The sequence below is a fragment of the Nesoenas mayeri genome (assembly GCF_963082525.1).
Source record: "Nesoenas mayeri genome assembly, contig: SCAFFOLD_111, whole genome shotgun sequence".
In the NCBI taxonomy this organism is placed as follows: domain Eukaryota; kingdom Metazoa; phylum Chordata; class Aves; order Columbiformes; family Columbidae; genus Nesoenas; species Nesoenas mayeri.
The window spans coordinates 21,822-32,471 of NW_027659962.1; the positions used below are offsets into that span (position 1 = coordinate 21,822).

The 10,650-nt window shown below is 68.3% G+C and overlaps 1 protein-coding gene across 3 annotated transcripts; it reads left to right on the top strand.

The window, feature by feature from the left end:
* On the top strand, positions 1–10,424 carry PYGM (glycogen phosphorylase, muscle associated; the record flags this gene model as incomplete). 3 transcript variants are annotated; one of them, XM_080364614.1, is made up of 20 exons in its annotated part: positions 1–243; positions 889–990; positions 1,462–1,540; positions 1,811–1,914; positions 2,024–2,155; positions 2,671–2,782; positions 3,048–3,130; positions 3,528–3,671; positions 4,244–4,336; positions 4,622–4,768; positions 5,203–5,366; positions 5,851–5,965; positions 6,337–6,438; positions 6,892–7,039; positions 7,150–7,208; positions 7,423–7,564; positions 8,593–8,800; positions 9,183–9,317; positions 9,433–9,499; positions 9,715–10,424. In XM_080364614.1, the coding sequence occupies 20 exons, from the start codon at positions 1–3 to the stop codon at positions 9,865–9,867; spliced, it is 2,532 nt and encodes an 843-aa protein (XP_080220740.1). In that variant the 3' UTR covers positions 9,868–10,424. The 3 variants fall into 3 exon arrangements, with proteins under 3 accessions (XP_080220740.1, XP_080220741.1, XP_080220742.1); XM_080364615.1 differs by lacking the exon at positions 889–990; XM_080364616.1 differs by lacking the exons at positions 889–990; positions 1,462–1,540 and having other exon boundaries at positions 1,894–1,914.
* Between the last annotated feature and the right edge of the window lie 226 nt (positions 10,425–10,650).

The following is a 10,650-nucleotide window of genomic DNA, read 5'->3' on the forward strand; positions in this document are numbered from 1 at the left end:
ATGTCGCGGCCGCTGACGGACCAGGAGCGGCGGAAGCAGATCAGCGTGCGGGGGCTGGCGGGGGCCGAGAATGTGGCGGAGCTGAAGCGGAACTTCAACCGGCACCTGCACTTCACGCTGGTCAAGGACCGCAACGTCGCGACCCCCCGGGACTATTACCAGGCGCTGGCGCACACGGTGCGCGACCACCTGGTGGGGCGGTGGCTGCGCACCCAGCAGTACTACTACGAGAAGGACCCCAAGGTGGGGGCCGGGGGGTGCGGGGGTCCGGGGGGGGCGGGGGATGCGGAGGGTTGGGGGTCTGGGGGCCGCACGGCCGGCGGTTCTGCTGCGGGAAAGACCCCAAGGCGGGGGGGCCGGGGGTCCCAGAGCGGTGCGGGGGTGCAGAGGTTGGGGGTCTGGGGGCTGCACGGCCGGCAGTTCTGCTATGGGAAAGACCCCGAGGCGGGGAGGCCGGGGGTCCCAGAGCGGTGTGGGTGGGCCGGGGGTCCCAAGGCCGGCAGTTCTGCTGCGGGAAGGACCGCAAGGCGGGGGCTGGGGGGGCTCTGGGCTCACTGGGGGCTCCGGGGGTTCCGGTGGGTCTGGGGGCTCCGGGGACGTCGGGGGAGTTCGGGGGGGGCACCGGGGGACACCGGCGGCTGCTGCCCCCACACCCCCCAGTGCTGGGGCGGGGGGGGGTCAGGGGTGCGGGGTCACGGGGTGCAGGTTTGGGGGGGTCACAGGAGGGTCACCCCCCCGCACAGTTAAATTTAACGTGACCTTTCCCGCTGACCCGCTGCCATTTAATCCCGACACCGGATAGCGGGGGGGGAGGGGGGGCGGCGGTGGGGCCGGGGGGGTCCCCCCATTGCCAGGGGGGACCTGTGACCCCTGCTGACCCCCCCCCAGCGCATCTATTACCTGTCGCTGGAGTTCTACATGGGCCGGACGCTGCAGAACACGATGGTGAATCTGGGGCTGCAGAGCTCGTGCGACGAGGCGCTGTACCAGGTGACGGGGGGGGGCGGGGGGGGCGGGGGGGGGGCGGGTGCAGGTGCGAACGGGCGGGTGGGGGGACACGGAGGGGGACACGGGGACAAACGGGGGACATGGGAGGGACACAGAGGAAATGGACACGGGGGGAACTGAAGGGACAAACGGGGACGTGGGGGTGACATGGGAAGGACAAGCAGGGGGACATGGGGGTATGAGTAAAGGGGACACGGGGGGACACAGGGGGGGCACGGGTGGACACGGAGGGGACAAATGGGGACATGGGGGGGACACTGAGGGGGACGTGCAGGTGACACACGGGGGGACGTGAGGGGTACGTGGTGGGGACAAGTAAAAGGACAAGCAGGGGCCATGGAGGGGACACAGAGGGGACATTGGGGGGTCGTTCTTGGTGACCGGGGGTTCTGGGAGGTGCTTCCCAGTCCGGGGGGTTTTGGGGTCCCCCCTGACCCTCCGTTGTCCCCCCAGCTGGGGCTGGACATGGAGGAGCTGCAGGAGATCGAGGAGGACGCGGGGCTGGGCAACGGGGGGCTGGGGCGCCTGGCAGGTACGGGGGGGCCCCGGGGGCGGGGGGGCCTGGGGGGGTCTTGAGGCCCCTGAGAGGAGTCTCTGGGGTGCTGGGGGGTCTTGTGTCCCCAGGGGTGTCCCTGTGCTCCCCCCGATTCCCTGGAGGTCCCTGGGGTGTCCCCGGGCTGCTCCTGGTCCCCAGGATGTCCCTGGGTCCCCATTGTCCACTCGATCCCTGGTCTCTGCACTGTCCTGTCCCGTTGTCCCCACGTCTGTCCCGTTGTCCCCACGTCTGTCCCGTTGTCTCCAGCCTGTTTCCTGGACTCGATGGCCACTCTGGGTCTGGCCGCCTACGGCTACGGGATCCGCTACGAGTTCGGGATCTTCAACCAGAAGATCGCGGGGGGGTGGCAGGTGGGTCCTGAGGGGTCCCGGGGTGGGGTCCTGGGGGTGTCCCGGGGCGTTTTAGGGTGTCCCGGGGGGTTTTGGGGTGTCCGGTTTGGGTGCCATCGTTGCCCCCCAGGTGGAGGAGGCGGACGATTGGCTGCGCTTCGGGAACCCCTGGGAGAAGGCGCGTCCCGAATACGCCATCCCGGTCCATTTCTACGGGCGCGTGGAGCACGGCCCGGGCGGGGCCAAGTGGCTGGACACGCAGGTGGGCGGGGCCAAGTGGCTGGACACGCAGGTGGGCGGGGCCAAGTGGCTGGACACGCAAGTGGGCGGGGGCGGGGCTAAGGGTGGGCGTAGCCAAGGGTGGGGCGTGTGAGGGTGTGTCAGGGTGTCAAGGGCGGGGCAGGATGCGCAGGGAGTTTCCGGGTGTGTCAGGGTGTTGGGGTGGGGGCGGGGCGTGCTGGAGGGTGTGGGGGGTGAACGGGGGTGTCCGGGGGTGTCTGGGGGTGTCCTGGTCCTGTCCTGGTCCCGGTAAGGCCGGTCGCTGGGCAGGTGGTGCTGGGGTGTCTGGGAGTGTCCGGGGGTGTCCGGGGGTGTCCCGGTAAGGCCGGTCGCTGGGCAGGTGGTGCTGGGGTGTCTGGGGGGGTGTCTGGGGCTATCTGGGGGTGTCCCGGTCCGTACCGGTCCCGGTAAGGCCGGTCGCTGGGCAGGTGGTGCTGGGGTGTCCGGGGGTGTCCGGGGCTGTCCGGGGGTGTCCCGGTAAGGCCGGTCGCTGGGCAGGTGGTGCTGGCGCTGCCGTACGACACCCCGGTTCCCGGGTACCGCAACAACACCGTGAACACCATGCGGCTCTGGTCGGCGCGGGCGCCCAACGACTTCAACCTCAAGGACTGTGAGTGCCCCAAAATCGCCCCAAATCACCCCAAAATAGCCCAAAACGTGCCCAACACCCAACGACTTCAACCCCCAAAACCACCCCCAATGTCAACCCCCTCAAACACCCCAAAACCAACACCCGCAGACTCCCCCAAAACCCCTTCTGACCTCCCCCGGCCTTGTGTCACCCCAGTCAATGTGGGGGGTCCCTGTGACCCCCGTGTCCCTGCAGTCAATGTAGGGGGGTCCCCGTGACCCCCCTGACCCCCGTGTCCCCGCAGTCAATGTCGGCGGGTACATCCAGGCCGTGCTGGACCGGAACTTGGCCGAGAACATTTCCCGTGTGCTGTACCCCAATGACAACGTGAGGGGACGTGGGGGACATGGGGGGCTGGGGGTGGGACCCCTGTGTGCTGTACCCCAATGACAACGTGAGGGGGGAAATGGGGGGTTGGGAGAGGTGGGGGGATGTCAGGGTCCGGGGGGCTGGGACAGGGGTGTCCTTGTGTCTCTATGGGGGTCCCGGTGTGACAGGGTGGTCCTGGTGTCCCCGTGGGTGTCACGGGGGGGTCTGTGGGGACAGGGGGTCCCGGGGGGTTCCGGGAGGTCCTGTGTGATGGGATGTGACCGGGGGGGTCCTGGTGTGACCGGGTGTGATGGGGGGTCCCTGGGGGTCCTGGGGGTGTCCTGGTGTGACCGGGGGGTCCCTGGGGCTGTCCCGGGGGGTCCCGGGGGTCCCGGAGTGACGGGCCCCGGGGCAGTTTTTCGAGGGGAAGGAGCTGCGGCTCAAGCAGGAATACTTCGTGGTGGCCGCGACGCTCCACGACATCGTCCGGCGCTTCAAATCCGCCAAGTTCGGGAGTCGCGACCCCGTCCGGACGGCGTTCGACACCTTCCCAGACAAGGTGACGCCCCCGTCCCCCTCCCCAGCCCCCCCGTCCCCAGCCCGTGTCCATGGGTCGCGTCCCTATTCCATGTCCCCAGCCCGTGTCCGTGAGCCGTGTCCCTGTCCCCCTCCCCAGCCCGTGTCCATGGGTTGCGTCCCTATTCCATGTCCCCTCCCTGCGTCCCCATCCCATGTCCAGTCCCCGTGACTGCAGCGCTGTCCCCGTGTCCCCCGTGGTGTCCCCCCCGTGACCCCAGCGCTGTCCCCGTGTCCCCCCCATGACCCCAGCGCTGTCCCGTGTCCCCCGCGGTGTTCCCCCCGTGTCCCCCACGGTGTTCCCCCCGTGTCCCCCGTGGTGTCCCCCCCGTGACCCCAGCGCTGTCCCCATGTCCCCCCCGTGACCGCAGCGCTGTCCCCGTGTCCCCCGTGGTGTCCCTCCCGTGACCGCAGCGCTGTCCCGTGTGCCCCGCGGTGTCCCCCCCGTGTCCCCCGCAGTGTCCCCCCCGTGTACCTCGCGGTGTCCCCCCCGTGACCCCAGCGCTGTCCCCGTGTCCCCCCCGTGACCGCAGCGCTGTCCCGTGTCCCCCCCAGGTTGCCATCCAGCTCAATGACACCCACCCCTCCCTGGCCATCCCGGAGCTGATGCGGATCCTGATGGACGAGGAGCATCTGGGCTGGGACAAGGTGACGTGGGGGGGACATGGGGGGACCGGGGGTGGCACAGGGCAGGGGGTCCCCAAAAGCCACCGCTCACCCCGGGGCTGTTTTCCCCCAGGTGGGGGTGCTGCGCGGCAGGGCGTCCGGGGCGCTGTGGGGCAGCCCCACGGTGTCCCCAGGCGCGGGAGGTGACCGTGGGGACCTGCCCCTGCACCCGCCACGCGGGGCTGCTGGGGGGTCGGTGCCCGTGGGTCCTGCGGCGCTGTGGGTCGGCTGCCGTGGGGCAGCCCCACATCGTCGCCGTGTTCCCAGGCGTGGGACGTGACCGTGCGCACGTGCGCCTACACCAACCACACGGTGCTGCCCGAGGCGCTGGAGCGGTGGCCGCTGCACCTGCTGGAGTCGCTGCTGCCGCGGCACCTGCAGATCATCTACGAGATCAACCAGCGCTTCCTGGACGTGAGTGGGGCTGGGGGGTGGGGGCTTCCTGGACGTGAGTGGGGCTGGGGGAGGGGCTGGGGGGCGGGGGCTTCCTGGACGTGAGTGGGGCTGGGGGCTGGGGGTCTGGGGGCTGGGGGCTTCCTGGACGTGAGTGGGGCTGGGGGGCTGGGGGAGCATGGGGGGGTGGGGGGACGGGGCACTTGTGTGGGCAGGTGGACACCTGGGTCCCTCCCAGACACCTGGGTCCTCAGCAGGTTTATGTCCACCTGTCCCCCGATGTCCCACTGTCCCAATGTCCCCCGCTGTCCCCTGATGCCCCGCTGTCCCCCACTGTCCCCTGATGTCCCAATGTCCCCGCTGTCCCCCGCTGTCCCCTGATGTCCCACTGTCCCCCAGTGTCCCCCGCTGTCCCCTGACGTCCCGCTGTCCCCTGATGTGCCGCCTTTCCCCAGCGCGTCTACGCGATGTTCCCCGGGGACCACGAGCGGCTGCGCCGGATGTCGCTGGTGGAGGAAGGAGCCGTCAAGCGCATCAACATGGCCCATCTGTGCATCGTGGGCGCCCACGCGGTCAACGGGGTGGCGCGGATCCACTCCGAGATCCTCAAGAACAGCGTGTAGGGACACCGCTGTCCCCCCGTCCCCCGTGTCCCCCCCGTGTCCCCCCCGGTGTCCCCAGTGCTGTCAATGGTGTCACCCAAATCCACTCCAACATCCTCAAGAGCAGCGCGTAGGGACCGCGGTGTCCCCCAGTGTCCCTTTGTGTCCTCTCGTGTCCTTCTGTGTCACCTCAGAACCCCCAGCTCCCTGTCCCCATGGCCGTGGGTCCCCGTGTGTCCCTGTCCCGCTGGGTCCCCATGCCTGTGACCCTGTCCCCGTGTGACCCCCTGTGTGTCCCCCCCGTGTGTCCCTGTCCCGCTGGGTCCCCATGCCTGTGACCCTGTTCCCGTGTGTCCCCATCCCCGTGTGTCCCCATCCCCGTGTGTCCCCCAGTGTGTCCCTGTCCCCGTGTGACCCTGTCCCCATGTGTCCCCCCATGTGACCCTGTCCCCGCGTGTCCCCCTGCGTCCCACGTCCCCCACCCCACACGTTTCCCCCCAGGTTCAAGGATTTCTACGAGCTGGAGCCGCACAAGTTCCAGAACAAAACCAACGGGATCACGCCCCGGCGGTGGCTGCTGCTCTGCAACCCGGGGCTGGCGGACGTCATCGCGCAGGTGACGCGGCGGCGCCTCCCTGTCACCGGGGGCCCGGAGGGTCCCGCGGGGTGGGCAGGGCAGTTTTGGGGTGCCCCGACCCCCCGTTTCCCCATATGCATCGGGGCAGATTGCTTGGCTGTGGGGTGGTCAGTGGCGTATTGGGGGTCTCAGGCAGGGGGGAGTTCAGGGGGGCAAGGGGGTGTCAGGGGGGTTTTGGGGTGCCCTTGACCCCCCGTTTCCCCAGCGCATTGGGGAGGATTCCATGGCCATGGGGTGCAGTAGGGGGGTCAGTGGGGGATTCCTGGGGCTCTGGGGGGCGGTGGGAAGGTGCAGTGGGGTCCCATGGGGGGGTTATATTTTTGGGGTGCCCTGACCCCCTGTTTCCCCAGCGCATCGGGGAGGATTTCATTGCTGACCTGGACCAGCTGCAGCAGCTCCGGCGCTTCGTGGATGACGATGGGTTCATCAGGGACGTGGCCAAGGTCAAACAGGTACCGGGGGACACGGGAGGGACATGGGGGACACGGGGGTCACAGGAGGGACATGGGGGACACAGGGGATGGTGGGGGGTCACAGGAGGGACATGGGGGACACAGGGGATGGTGGGGGGACACGGGGGACATGGGGGACACGGGAGGGACATGGGGGACACAGGGGATGGTGGGGGACACGGGGGACATGGGTGCCATGGGAGGGACATGGGAGGGACATGGGGGACACAGGGGATGGTGGGGGGACACGGGGGACATGGGGGGCTGGAGGAACACGGGGGTCGTGGGGGGCTGGGGAGACATCTGGGGGTTGGGATATGGAGGCACGCAGGGTGATTTGGGTGACTCTGGGGCTTTGGGGGGCTCTGGGGCTTTTGGGGGGTCCTGGGGCTCTCGGGGGACCCTGAGGGTGTGTGGGGGGGTCTCGGGTGACGCTGCCCACCCCGTTCCCAGGAGAACAAGCTGAAGTTCGCGGCGTTCCTGGAGAAGGAAAGTGGGGTGCGCGTGAACCCCGAGTCGCTCTTCGACATCCAGGTCAAGAGGATCCACGAGTACAAGAGGCAGCTGCTCAACTGCCTGCACGTCATCACCCTCTACAACCGTGAGGGACCCCGAAACCACCCCCCCCAGCCCCCTCAGGAGCCGCCTCGGCCCCTCAACCCCCCCACCCCCTCCCAACCCCCTCCTTAATTTTGGGGTTCTGCCCCCCAGGGATCAAGAAGGAGCCGAACAAGCAGTTTGTGCCACGAACCGTCATGATCGGCGGAAAGGTGGGGGCCGGGGGTGGGGCAGTCCTGGGGGGCTTTGGGGGGCTCCTGGGGGACTTAGGAAGCTCAAGTGGGTCCTGTGGGGAACTAGGGGCTTGGGGGGGCCTGGGGGGCTTTGGGGGGCTCCTCGGGGGCCCTATGGGGATTGGGCGAGTCTGGGGGGTCCTGGGGAGCTCGCAGGGTCCCTGTGGATGTTGGGTGACCCTGTGCCCCCCAGGCCGCCCCCGGGTACCACATGGCCAAGATGATCATCAAGCTGGTGACGTCCATCGGGGACGTGGTCAACCACGACCCGGCCGTGGGCGACCGCCTGAAGGTCCTTTTCCTGGAGAACTACCGCGTGTCGCTGGCCGAGAAGGGTACCCGGAACCCCCTGAACCCCGGAACCCCCTAGAACCCCCAAACCGCGGAACCCCCTGAACCCCGGAACCCCAGAACCCTGACCCCCCGGAACCCCCTGAACCATGACCCCCCAGAACCCCCAAACCCCGACCCCCCGGAACCCCCAAACCCCGACCCCCCGAAACCCCCGAACCCCGGAACCCCCTGAACCATGACCCCCCAGAACCCCCAAACCCCGACCCCCCGGAACCCCCAAACCCCGACCCCCCGGAACCCCCGAACCCCGGAACCCCCTGAACCATGACCCCCTAGAACCCCCAAACCCCGACCCCCCGGAACCCCCAAACCCCGACCCCCCGGAACCCCCGAACCCCGGAACCCCCTGAACGATGACCCCCCAGAACCCCCAAACCCCGACCCCCCGGAACCCCCGAACCCCGACCCCCCGGAACCCCCGAACCCCGGAACCCCCTGAACCTTGACCCCCCAGAACCCCCAAACCCCGACCCCCCGGAACCCCCGAACCCCGACCCCCCGGAACCCCCGAACCCCGGAACCCCCTGAACCTTGACCCCCCAGAACCCTCGAACCTCGGAACCCCCGAACCCCGGAACCGCGGAACCCCCGAACCCCAGAACCCCCGAACCGCGGAACCCCCGAACCCTGGAACCCCCGAACCCCGACCCCCCGAACCCACCCAGGGCTGCCCAGTATCACCCCAGTTCCCTCATGGGCACCCCAGTATTGCCCTGGGCACTCCAATGCAGCCCCTTTACCACCCTGGCTTCCCCAATATTGTTTTGGGCTTCCTAATATTGTCCTGGTATGACCTTGGGCACCCCAATACCGCCCTGGGCCGTACTGTATGTCCTTGGGCACCCCAATATTGCCCTGGGCCATACTGTACAGCTCCAATACCGCCCTGGGCCATCCTGTACGGCTCCAATACCGCCCTGGGCGCCCCAATACCGCCCTGGGCGCCCCAATACCGCCCCGGGCGCCCCAATACCGCCCCGGGCGCCCTGCTAGCCCGCCCCGTCCGCAGTGATCCCGGCGGCCGACCTGTCGGAGCAGATCTCCACGGCGGGGACCGAGGCCTCGGGGACGGGGAACATGAAGTTCATGCTCAACGGGGCGCTGACCATCGGCACGATGGACGGGGCCAACGTGGAGATGGCGGAGGAGGCGGGGGAGGAGAACCTCTTCATCTTCGGCATGCGCGTGGAGGACGTGGAGAAGCTCGACAGGGAGGGGTGGGTGGGCCCGGGACCCCGGGGGGTGGGACCGCGCGGGACCCCACAGGGACCGTGGCACCCACAGGAAGACGAGCAGCGGTGCCCACGGCAACACAATGGCGCCCACGGGTCCCCATGGCCCCCAGGACCACCCCCAGGTCCCCATGGCCCCCAGGACCACCCCCAGGTCCCCGTGGCCCCCAGGACCGCCCCCAGGTCCCCGTGGCCCCCAGGACCACCCCCAGGTCCCCATGGCCCCCAGGACCACTCCCAGGTCCCCGTGGTCCCCAGGACCACCCCCAGCTCCCCATAGCCCCCAGGACCACCCCCAGGTCCCCGTGGCCCCCAGGACCGCCCCCAGGTCCCCGTGGCCCCGTTCCCCCTGACCGCGGCCCCGCAGGTACCGCGCGCGGGATTTCTACGAGCGGCTGCCCGAGCTGCGCCAGGCGATCGATCAGCTCAGCAGCGGCTTCTTCAGCCCCCGCCAGCCCGACCTGTTCCGCGACATCGTCAACATGCTCATGAACCACGACAGGTGCCGGGGGGGACACCCGGGGGGGGCGGGGCCACCCGGACGCCTGGGTCCCATTCCTGGGGATCCCGGACGCCTGGGTCCCCTCGACCCCCCCATTTCCGTATGTCCCCCCCAGGTTTAAGGTGTTTGCGGATTACGAGGCGTATGTCAAGTGCCAGGAGAAAGTCAGTGCCCTCTACAAGGTGGGGACACCCCCAAGGGACCCCCACAAAGGGACACCCCAGAGCTCTGGGGAGGTGGAAGGATCTGGGGGGGGTGTCCCCTAATCCCAGGGAGGTGATGGGGGTGGCCCCCAAAGCCCTGGAAAGGGGACGGGGGTGGTCCCCGAATATCTGGAGGGGGGAACAGCGGGGTGTTTTTGGGGATGCGCCTCCCTGACCCCTCCCGGCCCCCCCAGAACTCGCGGGAATGGACGCGGATGGTGATCCGGAACGTGGCGGCGTCCGGAAAGTTCTCGAGCGACCGCACCATCGCTCAGTACGCGCGTGAGATCTGGGGGGCGGAGCCCACGCGGCACCGGATCCCTGCCCCCGACGAGCCACGCGAGTAGCGGGGACCCCGGACCCCCCCGGGGCCCCACACCTGGATGCCTGGGTCCCTTCCCTGGATATTTGGGTCCCTTACAACCGGATGCCTGGGTCGTCCCCCCAAACACATGGAACCCCCTGTACCCCACTATGTGCTTTGACACCACCCCCCACAAACCCATCCCGTAATAAGTGGGGGCCCCGAATGCCTGGGTCCCCCCCAGACACCTGGGTTCCCTTACTACCGAACACCTGGCTCTGCCCAAACCCCACCATGTGCTTTGACTCCCCCCCAAAATCCCACCCCATAATAACTGGGGGGCTTGCGGGGGGGGGGCAAACTCCTGGATCCCCCGGACACCTGGGTCCCTCCTCCGGACGCCTGGGTCCCTCCTGGAGGAATTGATGGCTGCTTGGGACTGATTTGTGTTCTTTGAATATTAGTTATTTCTAACTTCTTCTGGGGGGGAGGGTCCCTCCTGTTCCCCCCATCGGCAGCAAGCGGGGGCAGTTCCGGTGGCGTTACTGGCAGAACTAACGTGGGGGCTGAAAGGAAGAAAGCTACCAAAACAATAATAAAATAAACAGATGTAAAATAGAATAAAGCAAAATAAAATAAAGAAATGGAGGAAGTTGGAGTTTCTCTCTCTTTCCCAGGACACCTGGGTCCATTTGGGAGGGTGAGGGGCTGAGGTTAGGGTAAGGGGTCAGGGTTAGGGTACGGGTTAGGGGTTGGGTTAGGCTTACGGTTAGGGTTCGGGTTAGCGGTAGGGGTAGGGTTAGGGGTAGGATTCGGGTTGTTTTAG